Genomic DNA, 14,188 nt, shown 5'->3' with positions numbered 1-14,188 from the left:
CGAAGCTAACGCAACCTTCTGTCTTAACCTGCACCGAACACCACAGAATTGGATGTGTGTAATATTTCTTTTCATTTCACTTTCTACAGTGAGCTGCTGCCAGTGGGAGTGAACTAGTAGAAGGTGCTTTGAGGTGGATCTTTGCCAAAAAACAGTTTTTCATAATTTGCAGACGTAACCCATGAAAATGACTCAGAAAGACATGACTGAGGCAGATAGCAGCTATGTGTTGCTGCTACAGCTAGACTCCGTTGGGCCTGTTGGGGGTCATTCATCACGTTCCAAAACATGCATGGCCTATTTTCAGAGCTTGTACTGTTCTTTCCAGGACACGGCTGGCCAGGAGCGGTACCGGACCATCACCACAGCCTACTATCGCGGGGCCATGGGCTTCATCCTGATGTACGACATCACCAACGGGGAGTCCTTCAACGCCGTGCAGGACTGGTGAGTGGCTAGCTCCCCCTCAGTGGCTGCCCATGGGGTAGCAGGCTCTCACACGTGTCCTCTAGGCAGCCCTGCGCCAGCAGCACCCCGAGTGGCATGTAGGGCCCGATGTGGTGTTCTACACGCGGTCCCTCAGGGCCTGGCGTCCTGTCTCCTTGGCTCTGTGGGGCCGGGTCCATCACTGTGACTCTAAAACAGTGCGTGGTGGGCGGTCATTATCTACCTCGTGGGTCTAGGCGCCCAGACCAGCCCCACTGGCTTTGCGAGCAAAGCTGCATTAGAACGGCCAGGCTCGTGGCCTTTCCTGGGAGGAACCTCACACAGCAGCTTGCTGTAGCCCAGGCGCCATGTGGCCACGTTGATGCAGGTTTTCTTTAAATTGAAATGTTTCAAAGGTTTGGGATGAAGGGATAGGTGACCCAGAGCCTGTACTGACCCAGCCGCATCGCACATCTGAATCCTGTGTGGCTGCGTGATGTGCACAGGGCTCCCGCCTAGGATGGCCCTGCCTGGTCGCCAGCTCCAGGGAGGACTGGGTGGCTCCTCCCCTGAGTCCAGTCCTCAGGGCTGACGGGCGGGTCCTCTGCGGAAGAGCCAATTTAGCTCCAGCTTCGGGGAACCAGGAGGTCCCTGAGTTCATTACCACGAGTGGGCCAGGCCGGGGTCAGCACCTCGAGTCCTGTATCAGCGGTGCTTCTCACCCACCGGGACTCGGAGTCTCCCCACTGGGGCTCAGCTTCTCCCCTCTAGGACTCGGGGTCTCCCGCACCGAGGGCACTTCCACCTGCCTCAGCCCGCTGGCCCGAGCACCCGAGCTCCCGTCCTAAGAGCGAGGCCACCTCGGCTGCTGGGACTGTTGCTGGCTGATGCCCACCTTAGCCATCTACAGGCCAGCTTTATGGCTCGATGCAGAGCTGTCGATAGGATGGCTGTTTTAAGGCAGGAAACCTGGTGGGCAGATTGATGTTTTTTAGAAACCACCAGACCAAGGGTAGAAGCCTGACCCATCTTCCTTTCATTTTAATAACTCACTCTGGGCCATTCTGAGCACCTTAACTAGGAAGAACTTCACCTTCAAACATGCAACCTTTAGCTTCTCTCCCCTTTTCCTCCAAGAGCAAATAACACACTGAAATGCAGGTGACCTTCGTTAGGCAGGAAATGAAGTTAGTCTGAGGACTGCTGAGGGGGGTGGGCATTTGCTCAGTGTTTCCTGACTTCAGTCAAGGTCAAAGGTCCTCTCAGCTCCCACCTGGGTCCGCTGCAGCTCCAAGGGGCAGTGACGGGGTGACCCCAAGTTTCCCCTCCCACCTGGGCATCGGGGAGCCTCTCCTGTCCCAGATCTGAGCGGTGACATTTCTTTTTTCTTTTTTTAAGGAAGCGGGAGACAGAAACATTGTTGAGAGAGAAACATTGATTGGCTGCCTCCTGCACAGCCTCCAGCGGGATAGAGCCCGGAACCCAGGCTTTGCCCAACCAGGAATCGCCCAGGCGACGTCTTTGTGTCTGGGTGCTGTTTTCCAGTTTCTAACCGCTGAGCCATGCCGGCTGCTCTGACGGGGGTGGCCCACGCTCCTTGTACAGACAGTCCAAGCTGCACACGCCTTTGTACTTAGAAGGCACGTGCCTCCTTTCAGACACTGACATAAGACCCCAAGCACATCGCGTGCCCTGCACGGTCTCTTCCCCGTGTGAGCTCAGGTGTGGAGACTTTTCCAGAAGCTAGTTCTTGGTGTGGAGACAGCATGAAGTGGGCGTTAGGGTTAACGTGCAGACTGTCCGAGGGGGAGCTGCGGGCAGGAGCCTCCTGCCTGGCTGAGCTCTGAAGGTGGGAAGCGAGGGCGGGAAGTATGTCCCGTGGCTCTGCCCGCCCTCAGGTGGCCGTGGGGAACGTGAAGGTCAGAGGCAGACCTGGACTCTCAGGTGAAAGCATTTCCTTCACACGGTGCTGCTCGTTCTGCTCTCTGGAACAGACTCATCTGTGTGGTTTGCGTCACAGTATTTATTGCAGATACCGGCATTTTCTCCCAGACTCCCCCGGGGTGTCTCTGTTTCGATAGACCTTTTTCCCTGTTAAGTCAGCTGCCTGTCTTTGGGGGGTCCATCTGAGGGACATTGCTGACGCTCCCTGTGAAGAGAGCGCGTGCTCAGCCCTGGGTGATCCGCTGCCTCCAGCGACCCTGGGGGAGGGGGATCCAGCTCAGAAACAGCCTGGGCTTTGAATGGGCCGCTCACTGTGGCTTCCTGGACCCTCATGGGCCGTTCAGGCCCCGTGAACGGGATCTCCGTCCAGGCTGCTGCCCCGCAGCGAGCGCGCTCATTCCCCGCACAGACGCTGGGCCCACCTTCTAACACCCAGGCCGGCAGTGAGGGGGTGCGCTCTGCAGCCGCCCTGGGAAGTGAGCAGAGAGGCCCCGTCACAGGTCTACATGTACAGTCCCAGCCTGCTCTCGTGTTTCTCACCTGACAACGCCCGCCCAGCGTGGGCCCTGGCCCTGGTGGGGCTCCGACTGCGGTTGGGACAGCACCTTTGCAATTCCATTCGTTAAGGTATTTATCCTGTGTCCAGTCGTAAACCACACCCTGCACTCCCACATACACATAAATAAATAGACATTAAAAGGAACTATTCAAAAGAGGAAATTAGAAAATAGCACATTTGTCACAGGAGGGTCCTTTCTTGTCGCCAGAGAAGATGGTCATGGCGCACAGTGTGGGACTCCGTTAGATTCAGACAAAACTGTGCTGTTGCCACTTGGCTGTGTCTTCCTGTGCCACCGTTTCCCGGAGCACGAGTCACGCACTCCATGCAGCCCCACAGTGCCACGGTTCCTGCTGCTCCCGTAGTGTATTGTGCCCTATGACCTAATTTTGATCTGTAAATATCACAGATTTTTAGGATACTTTTCTTTCCCAAAGCAACCACCAGGGGATGCCAGTGAGGGAAGAGAGGTTGCAGGGCCTGAGTGGTTAGCTCGGTGGTTCCCACACGTTTTCAATCCTCATAGCAACTACGAGATGTGAGTAGTCACAAAGGAGGCGAAAGGCACGGTCCTCCATGGGTTGGCCTGACCCCTCACTTCAGACACTAGTTTTACATGGGGGGTCCCAGGGCCTCCTCACTGCTGATCCCCTGGCTATACCTTCAGGGTTTCCCATGAACATTTTAGATTTGATCATCACTAGGATGACTTACAGAATTCAGGAAAGTGCTGTCCTTACCATTGTGGTTTGTTTTATTATAACAAAAGGATACGACTCAGAACCAGCCAAAGGGAGCGATGGTGACGGTGAGATTGGTAGAGTCCGGGTGGGGACCCAGCCATCCTCAGGGAGACGTTGCCAACCAGGGGGTTCCCCCAGGTCTGATTCCCAACCTCCATGGGGCTTCACTGCGGAGGGTGACCAGTTGCACCATTGCCCCAGGCTGGCCCCCTCCTGAGAAGGCAGCCTGGGGTCACGGACTCAGAGTGCCAACAGTCTGGTCACACGGTTGGTCTTCCTGGCATGACCATCCCTCCCCAATTCCGATATCATTAGCATAAAGTTTACTATCGGGTGAGTCATCTCGTTAGCATTAACTATCAGGTGGGTCATGTCATTAGCATAAACCTTCAGGAGTGCTTTAGAGCAGTGTTTCCCAACCTTCTCTCATGATGAGAATCACCTGGTGGAGTTGTTAAAACACAGATTCCTGAATCCCAACTAAGAAGTGCTAAACTAGAATTTTTGGGAACATATAGGTAAAATTGTATACTTAACTAGTGCTCTAACACAGATGCACTAATACAGAGCACTAAGTTAGGTATGCAATTTTACCTATATGTTCTCAAAAATTCTAGTTTAGCACTTCTTAGTTGGGATTCAGGAATCTGTGTTTTAACAACTCCACCAGGTGATTCTCATCATGAGAGAAGGTTGCGAAACACTGCTTTAGAGAGCTATCACGAATAACAGACCCTCCATTCACTTTGGCTTCAGAGGTTACCTGCTGGGAACTGGGGATGAAGACTGACCAGATTCTTCATTATAAAGCATTCCTTTATTTATTTATAAATAATGAGCACATACTATTGTGCCAATCTAGAATGCACATTACAAAACACAGAAAACTAGATGCTAAAAATGATGCATTGGGTTTCAGTAGTTTCGGAGAACAGAGTACAGCACATGTGTCAAACACAAGGCCCGCGGGCCAAATCCAGCCCGCCAGGCCTTGCAATGTGGCCTGCACCGCGCTGTCATCACTGCACTCCGCTGTCAGTTTATGACTGTTCAGTAAACCATTCGGCCCGCGATTTAGGCTGGATTTTAGATTTTGGCCCCTTCTCTGATTGAGTTCGACACCCCTAGAGTACAGTATTGTATTGCATTTCTGTGAAGAGCACTTTTTAGAAAACGTTCCTAAAGGCTTATACCCGAGTGGGGCTCACCCGCCCCGGCCATGCCCACCATGACCACACCTGTTGGCGTCCACACCTTCAAACCAGCCTCCTCGCTCCTGAGGTGAACCATAGAGGCCGGTGTAACAGGGTCCTGGGGAGACAGCCCCTCAGATGCAGATGTCAGAGTGTCAGAATACTCCTTTTTTATGAGCAAGTCATAGAAAAACAAATATTTGTATCTCTGGTTCCATCCCTAATCCCACCTCTCATCCAATACCTACCCTCAGCCTGCAACCCTGAGTTGCTCTGGGCTTGGTCCTGAATGTGGCATTGTTGTGGGGTTGAACCCTGGATTCAAAATAAGACCATCGGAGGCTGATGATTGAAAAAAAAGCAGGCAAGGATTTATTGAAAAACTGGCCAGGATGGCTGTGAGAGCACCACATGCAGGTTGAGGCCACACGACTGCACTGTTCCAGGTGTAGGCAGTCTTTTTAAAGGTCCAAACCACAGGAATTTTCCTTTGTTCTAAATTGTAAAGGCTGGGAACATTGGAATGTGGCCCTATCTTGATAATACAGAAGCAGAACTCAGAGGTTAATCTCTAAAGGTTATCTATAGTTTCTACCCCTGAAGCTACTGAGTCAGTGGAAATCAATCTCCTGTATTAATGGTCCCAGGCACAGGAAAATTGCCTTAGCCTTCAGGTCTCCACTGAGATAACTACCCTATAACAGCAGGGTTAAAATTCAAACAGCAGTTTGTACCCAAGTATGGTTGTTACCATATTTCATTATCTTTGATAGATTTGTTACCTGTTCAGGAGTGAAGGACAGCCCAGCACTCCTGATTGTATATCATATAATTAAGCAATGTGAAAAATAGGTGCTCTGCTGGAATTGGAATTATTTTCTTATCTTTCCCTACTTCATAAACTGCTAACTTTAAAGACGTATATTAATATGATAATTTATGTAACTCTTTGTCTTCACAGTTTATATCCAGAGTTGAGTCCTTTCTATTAATAAATTGCTAGAGCACAGAATTTTACAGCCCATCAGCTTATGGTTTGAAAAGTTCCAACACTGACTTAATGTATGCAGCTGGATAAAACAGCTTATTTTAGGGAAAATTTCCTTAAGCCAGAAGGAAAGGTTGTCTTTAAAGAGTTCCCTCCATTGGAAACCAATGGAGTCAGGGCCCGGGAGGGAGGAGAAAGGCAGGCGGAGTCGTCTGAGGGGCTGGAGGCGTCAGCCGCGGAGGTGGGTCCTCGCCTCAGCGTGCGGCAAGCCCACACAGACTGGCACCTGGGGGAGCCCCCGTCTGCTCCTCTCACCTGAGTGTCTAAGGAGGTGAGATTCCTGGGGACCAGGTGGCTATGTGCAGCGGAGAGGTCTGCAGACACTGAGGCCTGTCCTGGACAGGCCGGGCGGCAGGTCTCCACTGTGGGACCCCAGCAGCGCCTGACATCCAAATCGCTGTCCCGTGCCCAGACCAGGACCATCGCCTGGGAGTCCTGACCAGACCGGCTCTAGGCGACGAGAATTCTAACCCGGCCGTTCTGCTCTCATCGGACCAAACTAGAGTCACATATTCTAGTCTAATCGGACCGAACTGGACTTTCACGTGTTCGTCTGAACCCTCGGGGAGGTGTATCTCATGGAGCTGCCGGCTGTTTGCATGTTCAGGTTTGGCAGATGGTCTTTATGACCCAGCTGTACAAATAGCCATGAAGACGGACGACTCGGCCGAGTGTGTTTTTACTTTGGACGGATCTCGGGGCTACGTCGTCTCCCCGTTGATCGAGAAATCCCATGGCCCAGGTGTAGACGCAGCGTGTGCACCAGGGCCAGCGGGACTCGGGCTCGGGGCCCACGGCCTGGGCCCAGCCGCAAGGACAGGACCTGCCGCCAGCCAGCTGCCTCCTGAGGCCGGACTCCTTCCTCTGGGTGAGGCTGGGCCGTGCCACTGGAAAGGGCAGAGGTGCCGGGTCCCAGCCAGGGGAGAGGCAGACCACACGGGGCTGTTTCCACTCCTGGGACCAGGTCCCGGAGGCTCTGAGGGGATGTTCTCAGTGGCAGGCACTGTTCAGAGCTCTCTAAGGGCTAAGAAACATGGAATCAGTAACTGATTGGATGATTGAAAACATAACTTGAGGGGCCAGTCAGTCCTGTGTGGGGAGCAGCAGGAGGCTGGGACACTCCCTCAGGAATCTGGAGTCCGCAGAGCAGTGAGCAGCGAGAGAGGTGCAGGGAGAGCCAGAGAGGGGGGCATGTGGACAGCCAGCTCCCAGCAGGGTCGGTCGGCAGAGGCCTGTTCCCAGCTCCCGGTGTCCCTCATGCGGCCCATTCGAGGTGCAGGGGGCCAGCAGTTCTTGGCCACGAGGCCCACATGGGCACTGAGCTGGGCCTTGTGAGCAGCTGGCCGCGCCCGGGCACAGGCTGGGCTCGCGGAGTGATGCTGCCAGCACGGGAGAAGGAATGGACTTAGTCACCGTGACCTGTGCCGAGGGCGGTCGTCTCTGCATCAAACATGAAAACTCTTCCCCTGCTGCCTCGTGACATGAAACAAACCCAACTCAGCAAAAACCCTGTGTGTGGGTGTGTGTTTGTGTGTAAATGTATGTTTAGAGAGAAAGAAAAAAATACAAAACGTAGGAAATATGTAAACTTGGAGGGGATTGTTTTGGTTTTGTGTTTCTCTAAATGACAACAGATTTTTAATGACTGAGAGGACCTGGTAGGATCTGGCTTAATTGCTATTTGCTGAGTAACCATGGTGACCAGCATCTTGCTTCTGATCCCATTAATCTCACTGAGTTTAAAGTGAATCCCAAAGGAGCTGCATTTGTGACTGGGAAATAAATCATCGTTCCACACGCACATTCAGTGGTGGCAGCCACCTTCTGTCCACGTGTGTCCGTGTCCAACAAAGAAGTGAGGTGGTCCCTACGGAGGGGATCGAAAGCCTCCCCCATGCAGGGCCATTTTGATCCAAACAGGGAACACATGGAAACACGCAGGCGAGGACTCGCTCCCATCCGGACAGGTGCCCGGGGAGGACCTCAGTCCGATAAGAACGGGGACAACAGTGGAGCTTCTCGAAGGGAAAGCGCATTGTCGTTTAGCTGATGGGGTCGAGAGCGTTGAGCTGGGTTTGGGAGGAAGAACGGCCTCACCTGGGACTGAGACTGTTTGTGAAGAGATGCTGGGAGTCAGGAAGTCGGGTGACCTCCTGAGCCCACCCCGCCCACTGCAGCCCGGCTGGTGGGGCCTCGCTGGTGAGGCCGAGGCTGGGGAACAGGCTGACATCCCGTTGCTGCAGGTTGGTTTTCTTCCTCACGGGCCGAGCACATCTTCACTCCCTTCCTGGGGGTGAGGGAGGGGAATGTGTGCATGCTGAGCATTCCTCCCAGGAGCCCGGGCCCGAGGCGCTGAGAAGGTCTCTGGCAGAAGTGGGCACCCCACGAACCTGGTGAGAGGTGTTGGCATCCCGGGTAGGTTTGCCGAGGTCAGAGGAGGCCAATGGCACAGGCACTGGCCCTCCAGCCGGGAAAGCCTGTCCCTGACTCAGCCACCCCTCACACAGGCTGACTGCCCCTCTCTGGCGGTGGCCCCTGCTGTGGCCCGAGGGGAACCTTCTCTGGAAGCTCAGGGTTGCCCAGGCCTCCCCGCACCAGGCCAGGCATGGCTCCGAAGACCGCGGGAGCAGGGGGCGACCTACGCACCCCGAGGCACCGCTCTGTTTGAGCCCCTGGAGGCACGTGGGGTTTCTGTATAACACGCTGTGAGCCCAGCGGGCCCAGGTCTCCCATGTGCAGGATCAGTCACACCGTAGTTCACCGGGACCCACCGGTTCCCGGATCCGCACGGCACAGAGCGCTGCCTCTGCTCCTGGTGGAGGGGCATGTGCCCTGTCTCGCTGTCGTTAAGGGGAACATTCACTCAGGCACCAGAATTAGGAAGCTCACGTCCCCGGATTTTTCTGAGAAAACCTGGTGCCTCCGAGGTGGAGCTAAGATCACATTCACTAGATGGTTCCATCTCCTCTGGAAGCTCGCTGCATCCGGTGCCCTGAGCTAACCCTGCCCGCCCCTCGCACATCCTTCTGGGCACCTCCCTCCATGGCAGAGTGGTTGGCTTTCTGAAGGAGCTCATGGCTGTTTTCTGTTTAATAATCCAGAAGGATCTGGAACTTGCTGGTAAGGACACACCCAAGCTCCCCTTCTTCACGCTTTGCAGGTATTTTCCTGGAAACTTTCGTCAGGTGTTTTGCTTTTCGACGTGTCCCCTCTCTCCTGACCACTCAGTGCAAGGGACGTCTCCCACCTGAGCCAGGGTTGTTGCCCTCACAAAGGGAGATGAAGACCTGCTCCTCTCGGCTTCCCCGTGACACCTGAGGCCCTGAAGGAACCCCCCTGCCTGCCTGTGACAAGCGGTGCCGGAGGGCGGGGGGTCGTCTGAGGCTGCTACTGCCGCTCTGTTTCCAGATGTGCAAATGGTTCACCTGCCCCGGCCTCACTGCCTCAGTGTGCAGTGTGGGTAGAACAGTGTCCCCGGCGTGGCTCTAAGGATTAATTAACGAAACAAATACAAACTGGACACTCACCTGCAAATATTGCCTGTTGTAATTATTATCTAAGTTAAAATCAAGAGTTGGTCACATGGAAATTTATTCTGAATCCTAGGTTTCCTGTGTATAGTAAATTAAAGCACCAGCCCATTGTACTGTAGCTTTGATATTGATCAACCTGTCGTTTTTCTCTTAAAAATGACTACAAGTTCTTATAGTTCATTTTAAAAATTACCATTACCTCCCCATTCCTAGCCCAGTTGACAGGTTATTCAGTTGTCACGGTAACAAGGGAAATTAGGCTTCTGTGTGATAGATTTCTTGGAACTGAGTGGTTTCTCAGAAAACGGAACTTTTTCTCCTAAAACAGAGGCTATCTGGGCAGACTGGGCCAGGGTGCACTCAGCTGTGAAGGGGGAAGCGGGAACAGGAGGAATAGTCATCAGCTCATCAAATGCAGAAGAATCCTTCACGCAGGCCTTTGTACTTTGATTTTTAAAAACACATTTTTTATTGATTTCAGAGAGGAAGGGAGTGAGAGAAATAGAAATATCAGTGATGAGAGAGAATCATGGATCGAACATTGGGGATCGAACCCGCAACCAAGGTGTGTGCCCTGACCAGGAATCAAAGGCTGGTCCTTCATTTCTGACTTGTTATTCCCGATAAGTGCTGATGGGTGACATTATACTATTTCATTCTGGTGTTAAATTTGGGCCTTTTTTTTTTTTTTTTTTTTTTTTTTTTTACTGTTATCAGCAGGGGTGAGATTTATTTCCCTCCTTCATTTGTGCTGTCCCACTTTCTTCTGATCACTTTTTTGCCTGTTCTTTTTCCTTTAGGTCAACTCAAATTAAAACATACTCTTGGGATAACGCGCAGGTGATCCTGGTGGGGAACAAGTGTGACATGGAGGACGAGCGTGTCATCTCAGTGGAGAGGGGCCGGCGATTGGGAGAACAGCTTGGTAAGCGGCACCGATGAGGACAGGAGCTGGCAGTCCCCGAGGCCAGCTGCGTGGGGTGATGGGCTGGTGGAGTCGGTCAGCCTGGCCGTGGGGACCCGCACACCCTTCAGGGCGAGTGGGTCCCCCCACACTCGGGCATCATGAGGGTGCAAGCCCCTCACAGAAGCAAACGGGGCCGCCCGACTGTGACCCAGTCTAGGGCCCCGTTCTTACTCCGTGAAAACAGGCTCTGCACGGGCTCCCTTCCCCACATCCTCACAAGTCTTCCTCCTCGTCCGTGACGTGGTGCGCACTGCCGGTCCCGTGAGGCAGCATCTCCTCGGGTTTGACTGCATTTCCCTGTTACCATTGTTGTTAAGCATCTTTCCTGGGCCTACTGTGCGTCTTTTTTGAAAACATATCTGTTCAGACCCCCTGTCCATTTTTAATTGGATTTTTTGCTATTGAGTTGTATGCACTCTTTACATATTTTGAATATTAAACCCTTATCAGATATATTTGGAAATATTTGCCTCCGTTCAGTAGATTGCTTTTTCATTTTATCATTTCTCTTGCTGTGCAGAAGCTTTTTAGTTTGATGTAGTCCCACTTGTTTTGTTGTTATTACTGTTTAGATTTTGTTGGTTTTGTTCTTGCTTTTGTTGCATTTAATGCTAGTGTCAAATCCAATCATCTTCATTAGGTCAGGGCACGAGAGCACTCTGCCTGGTGGGCCAAGGCCCCTTCTATGACCTCAAAGCATGCACCTGCAGTAGAGAAAAGCAGTCACATTGGACTCAGACTGCGGTTCCGGGCTGTCCTGATGGCCAAATCCTTTGGATGCCACCGGGTCAGTGCTTCCGGAGTCATGCCGATAAGAGGGACGTGTGGGCAGAGAGACGAGAGGCTGGAACCAGCAGCCGAGACCATGTGCTGAACTGAGAGATCGTTGTCTCCAAAGTCTCAGGCCAGTGCTCTGGCTTCCTGAGTGGGTCCTGGCGTCTGAGACAGGAAGCAGTCCCATGAGCACTGGGAACCCCCGAAGGCCAGTCCACCTGCCAGCTCCACCCAGGGGTGGTTCTTGGGTCTACACTACCCTTTGAAATCCAGACCATGCAGGCCTGTGGGCTGCACAGACAGAAGAGAACTCTTTCCACTCATTCTGTAAAGAAGCGCAGAATGTAAGAGAAACACCAGCCAAAGAGGGTTTGAAGTGTCCGTCCCTGTCTCACTGACCTTGCTCTACTCGAGGTCCTTCAGCTCAAGTCCTGCCACCAGTCACATAGACTTTAGTCATGGACTCAGAGTAGCCAGTGTGGTTCAAGCTCAGGTGAGCCATCTGTTTATACGTATCACCACCAAGTCTCATCCCAACACATGAGAATGGCTGTTTGTGCTCTACCCTTCAGGGCTATTGAAGAACTGCCAGAGGGATTTTGACATGGATGCAGAATATTAGTCCCTTCTTTGCCCTTGGCCCCAGGAGCTGGGGTGAAATCACAGATTTAATCATTCTGAACCCGTGGCTCCTCTGAGTTGCAGCCAGATGTAACAGAGAACTTACAGGGTGTAAATGCAGACTAGATTAGGGAAGTATTTCTGTGTTCAACCCATTGCATCCTTAATCAATATCCCCAAGTGATCAGAGCAATCATGGGCACTGATTGGCACACCTGGAGGAGGAGCGGGTGTGAGTGGAGAGATTAGATTGATTGGGGAGCATCATGCCGAGCTGCCTGGGCCCAGGTGCCTCCACACGTCCAAAGTGTGAAACCGTCCCTGCGTTTTTATACTTGACATTCTAGCTGCTCATTTGGAATTTCTCAGGGTCCTTCCCTAGATGTTGTGAGAGCATCCGATAGATGACAGAGCTTTGGGAATGTTACCACCAAGAGACACAAGCTGGGCAAAGCCCTGGAAGGCTGGTCGGCTAATCCCACTCAGGCATTTCCTGCAGGAGGCACAGCTCTGAGGAACTCAAGGACACGGTAGCGCCCCTGGTGGCCGTTCAGATCCTGAACACTCACCAAGCCCCCCTCCAACCCTCCACTGGGGACACAGACTGAGAGCTGGACCAAGTTGGTACAACAGACTCTGCACAGGAATCTAAGCTTCAAATTAATGGAATAACTATGAAAATTAATTATTTTGGTAGAATCTTCTTTGGAAGGAAGAAAACGCAAAATAACATCAGTCCTAGGAAAGATTTCACAAGGTTCCACGGTGACCAGGAAGGAGAGACAAATTCTGTGTCAAGGATCCTGAGTGTCGGCTCCTGACCCCAGCGAGGGCTCCTTCCGGCTGTGCAGCCTTGCTGGGAGCACAGGAGGATCCTAGAGAAAAAGCACCTGAGCATCCCCGAGCCCAGGGTTTGTGGAAAGGGCAGCACACATTTCCCCACCAGACCCCACCCCCTGTCCTACCGTCACGTTCTAACCCACCCCAGTCTGGTCCGCCTGGCAGAATGACCGGCTCTGCTTCCTGTGTCTCTGCAGGGTTCGAGTTCTTTGAAACCAGCGCCAAGGACAACATTAACGTGAAGCAGACATTCGAGCGCCTGGTGGACGTCATCTGCGACAAGATGTCTGAGAGTCTGGACACCGATCAGGCCGCCACTGCCGCGAAGCAGAGCGCGAGGCTGCAGGAGACGCCTCCCCCGCCGCAGCCCGGCTGTGGCTGCTAATCCCTCCAGCCCAGCAGCATCCACGGGAGGCCAGCAGCCTGCACTCACCGCCTCAGAGACGGGGAGAGCTGTGTGTCGAAGACTGTTCCATGCACTGAATGCTTGGGCAGTTCCCTGAGTGCAAATGGGCAAATACGTGATCGTCAATCCGCGAGACTCCACCCACACACCTGGCATTTGCGTGTGACCTGTGCTTTGTCTTCTAGGGTCTTTATGTTCCAGATCTCTTCTCGCTGGGCTACTGCTGGGACCTCAGGCTGTACATCCACTTCTGCTGGCTTTGGGCTCGAATTCCCTGGTCCCTGGAGAGGATGGTAACAAGGCGTGGCTGTGTCGGGAGGGGAGACGGGAGATCTCAGGATACCTGTTTGCTTTACTCTTAATTCAAAATCAAGCAGGCATAGGACTCATGCTTTCTGAGTAAATCGCCGTTTTCAGGACAGGTGACTATATAAGAAACGTGTCTAGTTATGAATAACTGGGATACCACCATCTATAAAGAAATTGAAATATTGTTTAAGGCCCTTTCAAGATTCCTAAGAGACTGATATTCGCCTGCTAAAATTGATCTAGGCTGATCGTGGCTTAGACGTTTCAATGCAGGGCAGCCCCCAGGACTGCTCTTTCCACTGATGCTTCCCGACACACTGGGCATTGGAGGGTGCTGGCTGACCGGAAGGATTCCACTGAAGGCTGTGCAACAGGAGTGCTGACAGCAAGGGTGTAAGTAGTTGTAGAATGAACTCCTTCATCACTTAACTAGCTAGCCCCCCATAACACACACTACCCATAGCACACACTACCCCCATAGCACACACTACCCCCATAGCACACGCTACCCCCATAGCGCACACTACCCCCACAGCACACACTACCCCCATAGCACACACTACCCCCATAGCACACACTACCCCCATAACACACACTACCACCACAACACACACTACCCCCATAACACACACTAACCCCATAATGCACACTATCCCCATAACGCACACTACCCCCATAACACACACTACCCCCATAACACACACTAACCCCACAATGCACACTACCCCCATAACACACACTAACCCCATAATGCACACTATCTCCCTAACACACACTACCCCCATAACGCACACACTACCCCCATAACACACACTAACCCCACAA

General features: G+C 52.7%; 1 protein-coding gene across 2 annotated transcripts in view; it reads left to right on the top strand.

The window, feature by feature from the left end:
- RAB3C (RAB3C, member RAS oncogene family) overlaps nucleotides 1-13,802 on the top strand; it is a 35,308-nt gene extending 21,506 nt beyond the window's left edge. For both annotated transcript variants that reach the window (XM_084880655.1, XM_084880654.1), the window contains exons 3-5: nucleotides 329-447; nucleotides 10,247-10,371; nucleotides 12,846-13,802. In XM_084880655.1, coding sequence (XP_084736781.1) covers nucleotides 329-447; nucleotides 10,247-10,371; nucleotides 12,846-13,033 — 432 coding nt within the window. In that variant the 3' untranslated portion in view covers nucleotides 13,034-13,802. The remainder of the gene's footprint in view (nucleotides 1-328; nucleotides 448-10,246; nucleotides 10,372-12,845) is intronic.
- Nucleotides 13,803-14,188: the final 386 nt, after the last annotated feature.

Source organism: Pipistrellus hanaki, assembly GCF_964339955.1.
Source record: "Pipistrellus hanaki genome assembly, chromosome: 4".
In the NCBI taxonomy this organism is placed as follows: Eukaryota; Metazoa; Chordata; class Mammalia; order Chiroptera; family Vespertilionidae; genus Pipistrellus; species Pipistrellus hanaki.
Note: the sequence above shows the minus strand (reverse complement) of the source record. Positions and strands in the feature narration are given on the sequence as shown.